Raw genomic sequence first — 16728 nt, forward strand, 5'->3', positions numbered from 1 at the left:
CTACATGTCTAAGTAACATCCACACCAATGAATGCCAGGTCCAGAAGTTTCCCAGCAGAACACTGAACTGTCACAAGATGGTCGAGGTTTTAATGTTGTGGCTGATCAGTGCACAGAGCAATAGATTTGACAGTAATGGTTCAGTGTTGGTGTGGAGTGGTGCTGGGCTAATAGAGCTGCTCAAATAAAAACTGAATTGTTCTTGATATCAAACAATGATTTTCAAATCTGTCCTCAGACACATTGCCATCAGTCTGGTCTGCCGTCGTTTCACTGCAGTCTGGTTCAGTTAACAATCTAACTGAAGTCATTTTAAGTCGTGGCTGTGTCAGAGAGGTGTTACACTCATTAGAGGAAAGATTCACCAGAGCTTGGTATTGCTCTGAATTAATTTGATTCTCCCACCGACGTGACACCCGCATGTCAGCATCAGGTAATTGGCCGTCTATTAAAACACGTTTTGCTTCCTCGTTTACGATCAGCATGAAGCATCACGTAGTACGACAACATGTCACGACCGCAGCCTAGAATTATTTAAAACAATGCTTTCAATTATCCTCGTATGAGTCGCTCTGTGGCTTGGATTATTTCACTCCCTCACACTTATGGAGCGTCCCCGATACGGCGAGAGACGCCTGCATAAAAATTACCTGCAGTCCTGTCGCTAAATTCAGCCTGACACACATTAATAAATCAATACAGACATGCATCAGTTTGATTTGGTGAATCATTGCAGCCCTGGGGGAGAGCTCAGTGGAGGAAATTATGTTATTGGGAAGAAAAACAAAAGCTCCGTGAGGACAAAGTGTGAGAGAGCGATGCGAGCAGCAGGACAAAGATATGTCTCCTTATTAACAGGAAGAGGCTTCCTTCCTGCAGGAGTACAGGAATGTTTTTCTTTGGTTAATAATAGGATTCAACTCTCCCATTAAATCACATCTAAACGGTAAATAAACTGGATTAAATACAGGTTCTAACTTCTAGTAATTGTTCCCTTCTGGCTGATTTATGACAGATTCTTTTGTTTTGTTTCATTTAATCGTTTGTTTAATCACTAAAATGATTTAAATATATCTTTCTATCTTGAGTCTTAAACCACCGTCTTCAGTCAGATTTATTGATTTCTGTCAGACTTTACGTCGTCTCATCATCTTTATGTTACACTGACCTCTGGTGGCGTTGGCTGGGGGTTATTCTGCCGTAGCTGCTGGATGAGTTTGTCTTTCTCCACTTGGCTGGACAGAAGCTTCTTTAGCTGGACCTCCAGGGCTGATACCAGAGTGTCCCTCTCCTTCCTCCACTTCTCCATGGTCTGCTCCTTTTCCTTCAGCTGGGACTCCTGAGGGAAATGCGGATTTGGTGGCGTATGTTTGAGCAGAAATGCAGAAATGCTAAGTGTAAAATAAGAGTATTTGAGCTCCATAGCAGACCGAACGTCAAAAACAAGAGTTCTGATAGACAGAAGTGAAGCTGTTTTAGACCATAAGCTGAACATCTTCAGCTGCAGGTATTCTGCAGATTAGAACTGTAGCATGTCCACATGTTTCAGGTAGTATTTAGCACGTCTTTTTCTTACCAACTGGCTCTGCTGCCGAGTGTAGCGCTCTCTGTCCTCTGCATACTTCCTCATCTCCTGGTTCCTCTTCTCCTCTGCCTCTTTGGCTTGACCGATCAAGGAGAGTTTCTCCTCCAGCCACTTCTTGCGTTCACCCTGGTGTTTCTCAGTGAACATCTAATGGGAAAAAGAAAAAGATGTCTGAAAGAAGTCTGCATGTGGAATTAATTTCAGTCTTAGTGGTTCTCATTAAACCGTACTTTCCTTTTTCTCAAACAATGTTAAAATCTACTTTCACTGACTTTATTCTCCATTAACAATCAATGCTCCTATGGGAAGTTAGTCCCATTATGTGTCCCTTATCTAAGAAGGATCGATACCTTCAAGCTCTCCTGGGCGTGAGCCGTTTCCTTCTTGGCCACTCTGAGTTCGTCTGACGGGCTGTCGATCAGGCGGTGTGTTTTGTTTCCACCGTCCTGCTGCAACAGCATCCCTTTCAGTCTCTCCACCTCTGAAAACAGTCCAGAGAACAATCAGGACACTAGTTTCAGCAAAGAAGGCGACTGCTTTCAGTTAACCTTTGTAACTTGTACAGTACAGCTCTCCGTTTCTCTATATTAACAATAAAATACAGACCAAATAAAATTAGCTCAGCTCTAATTGATTTAATGGATTGATTTTGGTTTTACTCAATATTAAAAAGTGTTGTTGCAAGTTTCATGTAATGTCTTATGACCTCTTGCAAGGACAAGGAGATTAGACTACAGGCGTGTGTCCATATGGCAGAGAGCTGGGAAATGCTTGTTTAGAAAAAAGTGCTGAGCACAGGTTTCGTATTGGGACAGCACACACACTCTCCTGATTGGGAACTATCACAAAACATGATGCTGGTGCTCACAAAAACGCTGTAAGGACTGAAATCACAGCCTTGTGGTTTATACCGATCCAGTAAATAGTTTACAGAAACCTGCCTCCTACAGTGAGAGACTGTTTTGATAAAGTTACAGACCCTCATCACATGGTGCAACGGTGCCCTCCCCCAAATCCGAAGACGAGAATGGGACATGTGTGTGTGTTCATACGACTCTATGAAATGTGTGTGTCTTCTCTCAGTGTTTTCTGTTCACATTCTTCCTCTGATTTCTCTCTCACCTCTTGAGAGCTCCTGGATGTTGTCAAGCTTCTCCTCCAGGACCTGCTCCATTTGCTCCTGTGTTTCCTCCTGCTCCGTCAGAGCCAAGCGCATGTCCTCCAGCACGCGCTCCTTGGCTTCGAGGCCTACAAACGAACAACAAACAAACACATGCAGTTTTACATGCAGCAGCATTAAAGAGGTACTAAACTGTGTAGGTCCCTGAGAACAGTATTCCTCTTGTTGTGGTTATTCAGGTGTTTTAGTCAAGGACGTTTTTACGAGAAAAGACACCTTGGAAATTCATCCCAGTTGTGACACTGAATGAGTTAAGCTAACTGCCGTTTGTCACACGAAAAGATAGACTGTGAAGACGCCCGTTTCCTCCCTCCATGTTTTACCTTTGCAGGCCTTCTGGTAGAGCTGCAGCGACTCGTCTGACTTTGCGTTTGAAGATTGTTCCTGGAGGGAGAAGAAAACGAGGCGGTGACGAGAGAGAATTAAACTGAGACGTTAACATCCCAAGGCACCGCTGCTCGACTTCTAACTGGCGCACAGGACGAGAGCAAACAAGGATAGAATCCCAGAGAGGTTTGAGTCTGATGAGAAGCAGATTGTGTTTATTTTTTTTACCACTTTGAGTTGCTGGATGGTTCTGTCTCTGTTGGCGACGTCAGACTGAAGCTGCTTCTTGGCTTTCTCCGCCTCTGTCAGCTTCTGCCTCAGAACTTTTTCCTCTTCTCTCATGGCTGAAATCTGCGGAAGAAAACAAAACATTCAATCTGTCGGCTGTGTGCCTCGCATGGATTTATAGTTTTATTTGTTGCATTAAATATATTGACATGGTGCTTCTACAACATTTAACAACACGTACCTCCTTCTGGACCTGCTGGATCTGCTTCTTATAATCAGCCAGTTTCTCTCTGAGGTCTGAAGAGTCGTCCTCTTTCCTCTGGAGGTCGGCGCTGAGGCTCTTGACTTTCTCCGAGTCCTGCTTGGCGTTTTCTTTTAGTCTGCAAGAGTGAGGTAAAAAATAAAATCACATGAACCTGGGACCGGTAGGTTTTAATATAGTGGTCGGATTAAAACTGTACATGGACACAAAAGATCGATCAGCCGCATCACGACAATATAAGAAGATGTGTGTGTAAAATGAAAGTTTTGATTTATTTTTTGCCACTGACTGACGTCTACACAAATAAAAATAATACAGAAGCTTTTAAACTACCTCCCTTCAAGGGACAGGTAAGGAGGGAGCTGGAGCCATCACTCCTTAAATCATCAAATATGTATGAATACAGTTCAGGCTGCATTTCACATTACTTACCAAACTAAATATTAAAGCCCTGAAATATAAGAAGGACACCAGCAGCTGACTAGTACAATACTAAGGGAACTAAACGTATTTAATCCTGCTGATGAATGACTTTAATATCAAGACGCTCAGGTAAGTGAAGAAAATAAAACTGTCACACAGGGAAGAATAAAGGTAGTTTCTTATTTTCTGCTTTCATCATTGTTCCAGGAGTTAGTGCTTAGACTTAAACAAAGGGAATCTGGCTTCAATGTTAAGAATATTTAAGAGATCTCTGTGCTATGTTGGTTTTGTTTGATTCTCAGCTTTGTTCTGCCTCGTCTCTTAATAATTATGAAGGCTGTAGTAGTGTGAATAAGTCACAAGAAACACAGACGTAGGGGGGAATATCTGAATCACAGGACGTCCTCAGATAAAACTAATCCCGTGCAAATAGGGCTTAGGTCTGGTGTGAAAGGATGTACTAGAAGAGATACGTCTGGTACTCTCTTGCTCTTGATTCAGCAGGAGATTAAATTACCAACCACACTCTGTAAACAAAACGACCGACTACCTGTTGATCTCCTCGTCTCTCTTCTCCAGCTCTGCTTCCTTCTGAGCGATGGCCTCGTGCGCCACAGCCAGCAGCTCCCTGCGCCGCTCCACCTCCTTCTGCCGGGCCTCCTGCACCGCTCGGCACTCCTCCTCTTCCCGCTCCTCCTGCGCCTTCTTCAGACTCTTCTGCAGGGATGTGATCTGCGCCTCCTTCTCCTGCAGCTTGCTCTGCAGCTCTGCCTCTCTCTGTGCGGAGGTCTTCTCCAGCTCTTCCACCCGCCTCTCCTTTTCTTTCAGCGTTTGCTCCATCTCTAAACTCGACTCCTTCGCTTCTTCCACGTTGGAAACCTTAGCTCTCAGGGACACGATCTCAGCCTGGAGGTCAGAGTTCAACCTCTTGAGGTCTTCTTCAGCCTCAGAGCGAGAGGAACCGGTTGAACCGTTGGACCTAACTTCTTCTAGTTGAGCCTTGAGCAGCTCTGTAGTTTTCTCCTGCTCGCTGAGCTTTTCTTTAAGGTCGTCTACCAGTTGGCCTGAAGAGTCTTTTTGTTCACTCAGTCTGCGTTTTAACTCTTCCAGCTGCTGCAGTGACAGCACTTCCTGTTCTCGCAGCTTCTCATTGAGCTGCTCCAGCTGCTTTTCTGAAGCTTGTGTTTGCGCCTCAAGTTTTTCTTTCCACTGTTTTACGTCTTCCTTGGAAGCCTGTTCTTGACACCTGAGCTGAGATCTGAGCTCCTCCAGTGAGGAGCTCTTCTCTTCTTTCTCCTCAAGCTTCCTTTTCAGCTCTTCCAGCTGCTGTTTTGAAGCCGCCTCCTTCTGATTCAGCTTCTCAGTGAACTGCTCAGAGATCAGCTGCTGGTCTTCCAGCTGGTGTTTCATCTGCGCCAGCTCCTGCTCATGCTCCAGTATTTGTCGTTGCTTGATCTCGCCGTTCTCCTTTTCCTCAGCCAGACTCTTTGTGAGTTCTGACACTTCTCGTCTTAGCTGATCCGTGACACCACCAGATGACACCGCTGTGCTCGTCACATCCTGTTTCAGTCGCTCAACTTCCTGCTTCAGGGTGTCGATCAGGGAGGATTTCTCTTGGATCTCCTTGGAGTGTTGGTCGAGTTGTGTCTGAGCAGCTTGTAGCTGGATTAAAGCTTGTTCAGCTCTCTCCGTCTTGCTGCTAACCTGTGGTGATTGATTTAGCACAAAGAGTATTTAACAAAACACAAATGAAACTTTGGGAGGAACACGTTAAAAATCAAGTTTTAGCAATTCTCAAGGAAATCACCTCCTATAAACTTTATTTAAATTTGCTGTGTGGTTTTAAACATTACTGCGACTCACCTGGTGTTCTGCAGCTTCCAGCTCGTCAGCCATCTCTTTAAGTTCTAGTCGAAGTGCATCACCCTCCTGCTGCCTCCTCTCTCTCTCCTCAACCAGCCTGAGACCAGACTGAACATCCTCTTTGCCACTCTTCTCTTCACCAGCAGCAGCAGCAAGTGTCTCCTCTCTGCTCCGCTTCTCTTCTGCGAGTGTGGCAACCATCCTCTCCTTGGCTCTCCTCTCAGCTTCCAGGGCTGCTATGGCTTCCTCTTTGTCTTTCCTCTCTTCTTTGAGGCACGCCAGCATCTCCTCTTTACGTCGCTTCAGCTCCTCGAGCGTGGAAACAACCTCCTCCCTTGCTTTCCTCTCCTCCTCCAAGGATGCCAAAGCCTCCTCTTTACCTTTAGTCTGGTACTCCAGAGCTGAGAGAGCGTCCTCTCTGGCCTTCTTCTCCTCCTCGAGGGCAGCCAGGGCCTCCTGGTTGAAGAAGGAGAGCACACCGATACGTTTGCATACTTGCCAAGAACCCCTTTTATTTAATTTCGAAAAATGACGACAGCTTAGACTGGAAAATCAGTTGTTGTTGTTGTTTCCTGATAAAAACCAATTAACAGCAAAAGACATTAGAGCGCACTAAAGCCATCCTTCACCACAGTTTATTGGCTGGTTCTAAATATAACTCAAATAAAAGCTGTGAAAGCCCAATGAAAGTGCTTTTGTGGACAGCTGTCTCTTCTATTGTCATACAACGTCCATTACAAGTTGAAACAACGCTCAAATATTTATCAGATAAGTCGCTGTGACCAAGCAACTTCCCCTGAGGATGAATAAAGTCTGTGTGAGTCTAAATATTACAAGTGACACATCTTTCAACACAGCCTGGGGTTTAGGCAGTCGAGCTGACTGAACTCCCTGAACCTACAGAGACATGAGTGTGCAGGAAGAAAATGAACTCCCCGACATCGTAGGAATACTCATTAAGCTCAGATTGCACTTCACCGACATCTGGCCCCACTCAGAGTTATTGGGACACCGAGGACGTCACAGTACCTCTCCTCTGTCGGGCCACTCCACACCTGCTCCCGGCTAGGTGCTCTGGAGGATTCTTACCTGCAGCTGCCCTCCCTCATGTGAGCTCTGTGAGTTCAGCTCAGCCGTCTTCTGCAGGTCGCCCACTTGTTTCTGTAGCCGGGCGACCTCTGAGGACTTGTCCCGGAGCTGAGAGAGAAGCCTCGTTTTCTCCTCATCCTCAAGTTCACGGGCTGGAAAATAAAAACAGGAAATAAAGAGGTCACCTGACATTTATCACTTTAAGAACAATACCATACAGGTAAAGGCACAAATGTACATATTAGATAACGAATAAACACGAGGGCTGCAGTTTAGACTACTAAAACATAACAGAACTTTTCCTCATACATTTTATTCCGACGTAGCAATGGTATATCTGAATGACAAACGGCAAATGACATAATTCATCAAAAGTAATATATAATATAAATATGTTGTTACTGTATTCTGTCATTAATTAGCATAGGTAGAGCTGATCGTAATTAGGAATGCATCTGTTTTATCCTCTAGAGCCGGGGGGGCGCGGACCACTAACATGATATCACAGTTTCCCCTTTGCTTTAGTGCAAAGACGTCCATTATAAAAGTGTTTACATTTAATGATCTTTTACAAAACATTTTATGAGCAACCTAAAAAGAAGAAGCGCACTGCTGCCATCTGCTGTTTAGTTCTGGTCCACTACTCTTACTAACAGGAACAGCTTCTTTGCAGTTGCACTTTGAGAATTCATGCCATGGACCAGATTAGCCCCTCTGACGGGCTGGTTTTGGTCCACGGGCCGTATGTTTGACACCCCTGCTATAGAGGGACACCATTCATTCTCACATGAACCTAACATGCATGTCGATGTGAGAGGAAACACAGCCGACAAAGGGAGAACATGGAATCTCCTCATAAAGACCCCAGCAGGCCAGCAGGTTAGAACCCATAACCTTCACTTTGAGATGCTAACCACTGCTAAAGCTTGATAACACCCACGTCATTTAAGTTGTTTGGCTGTATAGGTCCATATGTGCAGGAACAATCTGCTTACAGGTGTGACCTCATGCCATTTGATGGTTTCGTGTGCAGCACAGTCTGTACTTACCTTTCTGACCGACTAACACACTGATGAGCTCGTGTCTTTTTACCTTTGTGCTCTTGGGCGTTCTGCTGCTGTTTGTTCAGTTCCAGCACCTTCCTCTCCAGCTCCTCTACAGCCGTCATGTCTACCCGAGGCCCGGCTCGGCCTGAACCTCCACAGGAATGAGACGCCTCGGTGGAATCCAAGCATGTGTCCTGCACGAGTAAGGACACAATCAGAGGAATTAGTCAGGTTATTAAACCACACCTGTCCACGTACTCAGCTAAAGGTTATTTGACCCTTCGTAAAGATTTTAACACAAGTCTTGACACTGTGCATTTATTTATTTAAGACAATTAATCATTTGTATAACCCTTGTGTCCAGTATCTGCTGTGACCTCCTTGTCACTAAATGTTTCTGGTAACAGCTGATCAGTGGTCTACAGCAGCTTGGAGGAATTTTAGCCCATTCCTCAGAACAGAACCACTTCAGTTCTGAGATGTTGGTGGGTTTCCTCACATCAACTGCTTGCTTCAGGTCCTTCCACAACATTTCTATTGGATTAAGGTCAGGACTTTGACTTGGCCGTTCCTAAACATTCATCTTGTTCTTCTTTAACCGTTCGTTTGTAGAACCACTTGTGTTCTTGGTTCTCGTTGTCTTGCTGCATGACCCAGTTTCTCTTCACATTCAGCTCATGGACAGATGTCCTGACATTTTCTTTTAGAGTTCACTGGTAGAATTCAGAATTCATTGGTCCATCAATGAGGACAAGCCGTCCTGGTCCAGATGCAGCAGAACAGGCCCAAACCAGGACATTAGCACCCCCATGTTTGATGGAGGGATGAGGTTCTGATGCTGGAATGATGCAGTGTTGGTTCATCTCATTTAAACCAAACTATTCTACTTTGGTCTCATCTGTCCACTAGACATTGTCCCAATAGTCTTCTGTCTTGTCCACATGATGTTTAGAAATGTTCTTCTTGGAGAGCAGTGTCTTTGTCCATCACACCATGGTTGTTCAGTGGATTCATCAACATTAACATCAGCCAATGAGAGAGAGGCCTTTAGCTGCTTAGAAGTTCCCCTGGGTTCCTTTGGGACCTCTCAGACTATTATGGAGTGATCTTTGTTGGCGGACCACTCCTGTGGAGGGGAACAGTCGTCTTCAATCTGTCTGACTGTGGATTATTTATGGGTTCCAAACTCTTTAGAGATGGTTTTGTTAAACTTTTCATTAGTTCCAGAGCAAATCAAGTCCTTCCATCCTGGTTGTGCATGTGTCAGTAGACAGATATTAGAAAACAAAACATATCATTCGCAGATTGTGGACTAAGAAACAGAAAGACTGCGTTACCATGGCCTGTACATCTTGACTGGTTCCGGGTGCAGCCATTTTATCAAACAGATTCTTCAGAATCTCCATCCTCCTTTCCGCTCGCTCCTCCATGATCTCTCTCTCCCTCGCCAGACGGTCACTGAGCCAAACACAAACACGTTAGAAAGACATTAAATATGCTCCTTGGAAATCACCACTGCATTTGAATATAGTTAAAATCATTTCTAATTTAATTCTGTGAAGATTCTTTTTGGAAACATCCGTCATCAGTGCTTTACTGGACATTTGTATAAACGACAAAGCGTCTCACTCGTAGTCCTTCTGCATCTCAGAGAAAAGCTCGGAGAACTCGGTGCTGATTTCCTGCCTGACTTGTCCCTCCATGAGCAGGCTCTCGGCTCGCTCCTTCTTCAGCTGGACCTGCAGCTGCTTCAACAGCGCCACCTGCCTCTGAGGAACGACACACAAATGGATTTTCAACCTGATTATTATAAGATTTCCTACTTCCAAAGGCGTATAACCTTCACCCAACCAGTCTTAAAGCCAGTGAATAGCTTCAAACCTAAACTTATTTTGTGTATCCAGTGGAAACCTCTTTGTTAAAGCGTTTCATGAAACTAAAGTGGACTAACCTGGAACGTCTTTTTACAGATGAGAACTTTATCATTATTTTCATCATCTTCACAGCCAGTCTGATCCATGGTGTCCTCCATCAGGCTCATTTCTTCCTCATACTCATCGTCCTCATCCTCCTGCAAACAATGTTTAAATAACAGAATGGAGATTTATAAATGGAGATAAATACAGCATTATAATAAAGTAGTAAAGTGTAACCATGAGTTCACACCTGTACATCCTCCAGACTACTCTCCCAGCCAATCAGGGAGCTCCTCCTGCTGCTCCGAAGAGCCTTCCTCTCAGCATTGTTGACGAGGAAGGATACCTCACTGGTGGACCTCTGTGGCATGATGGGAAGGAGTCTGGAAGATAGAACTACGACCTGAAAACAAAAAAAGAAAAGAACAAATAAAATGAATAATCTTAGATGTGCACGTTTATTTACTGACATACAGACAGAGTTTCCCCACAGAGATGGAACTTTAAAAAACGTACGAACCTTCTGAGCCAGAGCAGAGAATCTGAGGACGTTGAGAGTCTCGTCGTACATGGAGGCGCACTGGTTGATGTTGACGATCATGCAGGCTTTACCTCGGCCGCAGAAAAAGCCCTGCAGGTAGTGGGTCAGCTTGCTTTCCCTGAAGGGAACGTGCTGAAGGAGCCTGAGAGAGGGAACAGACCAAGTTAGCTTCATCAGGTTTTCACTTTGAAGCTGCAGCAGCGACTGGAACATCAGCTCAGGATCAGTTTAAGACAGAGAGAGAAGTAAAAGTCTCACTTGGCCTGCTGATTGTGTCGTAGTGCACTGATGCATTTCCCCAGAGTGAGCAGCGATGTGTTGATGTTTCCCGCCTCTTTCAGACGCTCTCCTTTATTCTGGGTCTTGGCGCAACGCTCGGAGCCGGCCAGGTCACACAAACACAGCCTGGAGAGAACGAAACACAGATACATCAAGTCAAATCAAATCAAGCTTTATTAACATTTTAACAAACGTACAACTGTAATGCAGATAAAATGATCTGTGCAGTCTTAGCTAAACAGGTAAAAGACTCAGTTCAAACACTAAAAGACTTAAGTTAAAATAAGTAACGTACTGTTTGTCCCAGTTAAAGCTAACGTTCTACTCACTCGCTGACCGCGTGGACCCTTGGTAACGGTCCAGTATCCTCAATCCTCAAAATTCGAATGGAGAAAATACTGTGACTGTAAAAAACAGAGAGGGAAAATCAAACACACATCTCAGTACCTTTATATTTAAGATGTGACAAACAAACCATTAGCACAAAAACATGGGAGAAATAAAACACCTAGAAGACAGCTGACCACCAGCCACTCAAACTAATTTACTTTTAATTAATAAGTGATTAAAGGTGTGCTGCATTCTTCAGTTTTGCCATGATTAAAGGTAGAGAAAAATATTCAGTCCAGGTCTGTCATGACCAGACTGTCTGGGGAAGTCTTTAGTTTGTAATAATTGTGTTACCGAGATCAATATTTAAAATCAATATTACATTTATTCTATCAAATCAGTGACACTGTAACGTCGCCCTGCAGCTGTGAAAGAATGTTTTTGCTCATTTGTCTCCATCGTTGTCACAATAAACACGATCCTCTCACTAACGTTTAATCATTTGTATAGATGCAACGTCCTGCCAACCACCCCGGCACTCTGATCAGGTTTTGGGAGGATCTTGGATCGGCCGATACTGAACATGAAAAGAAACTTGCTCGGGTCGTTTCTTGTAAACTCAGACGTACTACAGATATATCAACACTACACTACAGCAAGGCCCCTGCAAAGACTTCCATCAACAGTGGAATCTCCTATCGGCCTCCTATTTGTGCAGTCAAAGTGTAATAAATCTGACACTTTCATATTGTCAGAGGCAGTAAATTCATTTGACTTTTGCACCGTTTGAAAACCCTTAAGTCCGCACACGTGTCATTGCTGCTGGCTGTCGTCCTCACCTCCTGCTGGAGAGATGATTGAGTCGAGTGGAGGAGAAGCTCTGGTTCTTCTTGCCCAGGTTCATGACTCTGTAAGCCTCTTCAGCGCCATTCACCTGGACCCAACGCAGATCTGAGGGCAAACGCACAAAAACAGGAGTTCAGGTTCTATGCTTGGCTAAGGAGGAAGAGTGGAACAGATTGTTTACTTCTGTTGATTTTATGAATGTCCTACAAAGTTTAAGTTCCATTTAAACATAGGTTTTGTAAAGATCAGATGATAGCCGTGTCTTCAGACCTTTGACAAACGCGTTGCCCTTGACATCCTGTGACAGGCGCAGCGCCGTCCTCCTCGGGGCCCCGCTGGGGACGACCTCCAGGAGATCGTGAATGTTCTCATTGTAGATTTCACAGAAAGAAACCCAAACTGAGAACTTAGTGTTTGTTTCCAGCTCCATGCCGATTTTGTCCTCTGCTGCTGCAGTGGTGCCGAGCACGGAGGAGCCTGCGCAGGGTTACATTATGAATTTAGTTTGGACTTAATTTCTGTAATGTAATCTTAATTGTGCTGCAGTGCAAATAAATAAATAAATAAAAAATCTACAGAAACACTAAACCAATATCTGACCACATATCTTACCTTCAAGAAGAGTCTTATTGGTGAAGTTCAACAGGCTGGCATTGCTTTTCTCACTCTAAAAAGGCAAAGAACAAACTATTCAGAAACAAGAGTTATATTCTGGATAAGTAAATGACAAACACGTTTATATAGAAAAAAAAGTAGCAGTAACGACTAACACAAAACAAGACCAAAAACCTCTCGAGAAAGAAATATCTTCACGTTTTAACATATCGTCCACTGTTAATTCACAGTTTATAGGGTCCACTTTAAAAAGGTACGAGCCTTAAGACCAGGAATGGATTTTTATCACTAGCGATGGTAAGTCAGTACGTGTCCGTCTGTTTTCAGAGCTAAATTGTGAAAATATAGCACTGTAGCTCTGATTAGTGGTACCATGGCTGCAACCGTGCTTCCAGTGATTCTAACAGTCAGTTGTCTATCTTCCCATATCCTTACTGAGGTCCTTCAACATCTGCCTCACAATCTTGAGGACGTTTTACGAGTCTGTGGTGGCCTGCACGCTCCTGGATGCCGCTGCATGCTGGGGCAGCAGGCTGCAACAAGTAATGATGTTGCAGGGGTGGAGCTGGACTCTCACCCACTCCACAACACAACACCCTGGCCAGTCTAATGAGCGATTTAGACGCTACGGCGACAGCGCTGAACCTACGCAGACCCGAGCACCGTGGCCTGACGTGCACCTCCCCAGAAATGTGAGTACGCTTCACGGCGTTGCTCATGAGAGAAAATAGTGGCCAGTTGTTATGCTTTAGTTCTATTTATTCTCTTTTGGACAACTACAGCATTCGTAGATTGAGCTCTGCAGCACAGCTCCTGAACACATCTCACTGGACTGCAGCCACTGCTCTGACAACATGCTGCTCAGACAGGTGACTACCTCTTTGAGCTGTCTGAGGAGGTTTTTCTTGAACAGCGCCTCCTCAGCCTGCTTCTCCCTGGTGAGTCTTGTGAACTCTTGGCAGCGATGAGGCTTGATGCTCATCCCCGGGAAAACCCGTCCATCGATACTGCTGAAGATTACATCCAGAGATCTGGGTAGGATACCAGCATCGGTGTCTGGACCTTGAGTGACAAAAGCATATTGAAAAGGCTCGATGTAAGACTTGCTCTTTTGTTTTGCAAGTTAAAGCATAAGGTTGCAAAAGGAGAACAGAAGAGAGGGAACAGTTGCAAGACTAACAGGTTTTATTAAATGGAAACTTAAACACATGAGGGACTGTACTATACCCAAGAACGTAAAGGTCTTCCCAGCATTTGTGACTCCGTAAGTGAAAACCAGAGAGTTCCCTCCTTCAAGAACATCTTTGACCAGATCCTTTACAGTCCCACCAAACAGCTCACTCTGCGCTGTCTCAGGACCAAACACCTACAGAAGGAAATATCAGGAGTTCTTACTCTCTTCCAGTCAGCTTGGACCTTGAGTGGATAGATATTTCTGAAGCCAGAGGAAGAAAACGTGTCTGATTGCCTCATCCACCAGGAAACACCAACCTGAGAGAACTGGAAGCGCTGTCCGGTCTGAGGGAGTGACTTGTCAGAGCTAAGTCTCGCTGAGAGGGACAAACTGGGAGGCTTCAGCAGAACCGTGTCAGGAGGCTCGATGGTAACACAGTCCTGGTAACGGACAAGACAAAAAAGAAAACGTGTTAAGGTGGCTAAAAGCTAAAGAGGCCACTTCAGTTCAATTCCCTGCATGTGAATTATTCTTGTCACCTGTGACTCTCCGTTACTGCTCTCTGCTGAGGTGAAGGGACGGATTCGGAGGTAGACCTGAAGGTGCTCTCTCTCCTCGATGCAGGAATGCTGCAAACATACACATAAGTAAAAAAAATAATAATAATAATTGTGGCTGCAGTGTAAACTGTGTCTCTATTTTTCCCTAGTAATTCATCCTACACAGTATTTGCACAGACACGCACTGACAGGATGAATTAACTGTGAACTGCGTTTACCTGCGAGTCTGGTAAGGCGCTCAACTCCAGCGAGGCGTCTCTTTTCAAACCGTCAACCTCCACCTGCTCCTGTTTGTCAGGGTTGTAGCTGAGGGATGAGTCCATCATCCTGCAATGCATGATCACAAACATGAAAATTAAATCAACAGGGTCAAAGGACTTGTGTGTGGCTACGTGACCGGAGATTTAAAAACTTAACCGTTTCCATGAACGCTGAACAAAATGACCTGATCAGATATATGGGTTTACGGTCCGTGTAGTTTATGGTATTTACCTTTAATCCTTTAATATATGAAAAAAAAAAAAAAAGAAAACCGAAAGAGAACAAAAGGAGAAAATGGTCGTTGTTTTTATTTGTTCGTTTTTACGTCAAGTTTTTGTTTGTTTTTAAGAAAATCATTTGTGTTGCTTCAATATGAATATTTTCTTTACTGATTCAACCTACACCAATCAGGCATAACATTATGACCACCTTTCTAATATTGTGCAGGTCTCCCTTGTGGTGACTCATCAGAGAATGGACATGGGCCTTCTGAGGGTGTCCTGCTGTTAGTGGGGGGCCTTTGAGGGGAGGGGCCTCTGTGGATCATCCCACAGATACTTGATCAGTTTGGGATCTAGTGAATTTGGAGGCCAGGTCAACACCTTGTGCTGTTCTTCATGTTTTTTTTTTTAGTTGTTCCTAAAGTGTTTTTGTGTGTGTGTCTGTGTCAGGCTGCATCCTGCTGGGGATGGCTGCTGCTATCAAGGAGTGTCATTGCTATGGGGTGGGGGTGCCTGGTCTGGTCTAGGTGGGGTGGGGGTGCCTGGTCTGGTCTGGTCTAGGTGGGTGCTACATGTCTAAGTAACATCCACACCAATGAATGTCAGGTCCAGAAGTTTCCCAGCAGTTTCCCCGGCCTCGAGAACTTTTCCAATTTAATTAAATCGATTATTTAAAAATAAAACGTCATCTTATAATCAGTATGACTAGATATTCAAGTTAATAAACACCACGCCCTTCTAAAAACAAAGCTGGTGCCTCAGATCTGGTTTCGTTAAACAGATCATTCACCAAACAACTGGTGTCAGCTTTGTTAACTAACAGTTGTTTCGCCGGGTTTCACCTGAAAACGGTTTACTAACAAGGTGTCCCTGGTGCTTTTAATGAGGTCAAACCAAACGGTTACGGGTTTTTTTTAACGTTTTGTTGTCGCTGTCTATTTAAATAAAACAAAATAAAAACTCACACAACTTCATTGCTCCTTTAGAAAACTTCGTGCCACTGCGGGTAAATCACACTAACGTTATTTTACGTTATTTCGGTCGCGCTGTGCCACTAAGCTAGCTAGCATGTTAGCTAAAGAAAAAAAAACGTTACCTGACTAGCAGCAGCAGGAGGAGGAGCACCTGTCAACTGATAACAATTCGTAGCGTAGCTCAACAAATATCACTTTAATCTTTTGATAACGCGCCCAGAGACAGGTCTGCATTCTCACCTGTGATATAACTCAACAGAAACACTCACCTGACGGTTGTGCTGGACACATTAAGTACGTTTAAGTACAGAAGAATGCTCTTTTGCGCTCCAGCTAATGTCGAGCTAAACACAACAACGAAAGCCGCCGCGGTCTCGGTTTGAAACGGTCCAATCGCAGCGTCGCTTACTCCTCGGCAAGGAACGTCGCTATTGGCTGTCCTAAAAGCTGCTCGATGACGTCATCGCGTAATTTGTATAAATATCAATGAGCGCTCCCTAACGTCTCAGAAGAAGAGACAAGAATGAGTCTAGGAACAGCCTAAATATGTTTTGGACGTTTTTTTTTAGGGTGAGTTTTTAGATTTTCAGTTTAGTTTTCTTAAGTTTGGTTTGTTTTTTAACCTTAAGATCCTTCAACGAGTGATGGGCAATCGAGGCTTTGTTGAAGCAGTGACACAGTGCTCTGTTAGGACGGACATCTAGTGGACAATAAAATGTAGTGCAGTGGAGACGTGTCTTACTGTCGTCATCCCGGGTAGAAAACGAGCCGATTAGTGTGAAAATACTACCCACACCCTCAAAGTGAATAGATAGATAGATAGATAGATAGATAGATAGATAGATACTCTATTGATCTCGGGGGAAATTCAAGCATCCAGTAGCAGTAACATACATTGAACATACAATACAAAAACTATCTAGGAAAAACTATATAAAAAATATAAAGTAACTAGAAATAAAATGTTTTATACAACTATAAACTATGTTAAAAATATAAAGTGACCTG

At 44.1% G+C, this 16728-nt stretch overlaps 1 protein-coding gene across 2 annotated transcripts in view; it reads right to left on the minus strand.

Moving 5' to 3' along the window:
• The window catches only part of LOC311500581 (kinesin-like protein KIF20B), a 42743-nt gene extending 26701 nt beyond the window's left edge, over positions 1-16042 (minus strand). The window contains exons 1-27 of one of the 2 annotated variants that reach the window (XM_084562079.1): positions 15990-16042; positions 14483-14591; positions 14244-14333; positions 14022-14144; positions 13758-13896; positions 13408-13592; positions 12528-12582; positions 12186-12392; positions 11909-12020; positions 11069-11143; positions 10719-10865; positions 10440-10602; positions 10170-10322; positions 9955-10074; positions 9633-9772; positions 9341-9461; positions 8050-8197; positions 6958-7109; positions 5869-6324; positions 4556-5709; positions 3562-3700; positions 3321-3443; positions 3089-3149; positions 2708-2833; positions 1936-2066; positions 1577-1732; positions 1169-1339 (exon numbers count right to left, since the gene is read on the minus strand). In XM_084562079.1, the coding sequence (XP_084418205.1) occupies positions 1169-1339; positions 1577-1732; positions 1936-2066; positions 2708-2833; positions 3089-3149; positions 3321-3443; positions 3562-3700; positions 4556-5709; positions 5869-6324; positions 6958-7109; positions 8050-8197; positions 9341-9461; positions 9633-9772; positions 9955-10074; positions 10170-10322; positions 10440-10602; positions 10719-10865; positions 11069-11143; positions 11909-12020; positions 12186-12392; positions 12528-12582; positions 13408-13592; positions 13758-13896; positions 14022-14144; positions 14244-14333; positions 14483-14590 (4755 nt within the window). In that variant the 5' untranslated portion in view covers position 14591; positions 15990-16042. Of the gene's footprint in view, positions 1-1168; positions 1340-1576; positions 1733-1935; positions 2067-2707; positions 2834-3088; positions 3150-3320; positions 3444-3561; positions 3701-4555; positions 5710-5868; positions 6325-6957; positions 7110-8049; positions 8198-9340; positions 9462-9632; positions 9773-9954; positions 10075-10169; positions 10323-10439; positions 10603-10718; positions 10866-11068; positions 11144-11908; positions 12021-12185; positions 12393-12527; positions 12583-13407; positions 13593-13757; positions 13897-14021; positions 14145-14243; positions 14334-14482; positions 14648-15989 lie in introns of those variants that run through there. The other variant, XM_084562078.1, reaches the window with a different exon arrangement.
• Between the last annotated feature and the right edge of the window lie 686 nt (positions 16043-16728).

This window comes from Chelon labrosus, assembly GCF_963514085.1.
Source record: "Chelon labrosus genome assembly, chromosome: 15".
In the NCBI taxonomy this organism is placed as follows: domain Eukaryota; kingdom Metazoa; phylum Chordata; class Actinopteri; order Mugiliformes; family Mugilidae; genus Chelon; species Chelon labrosus.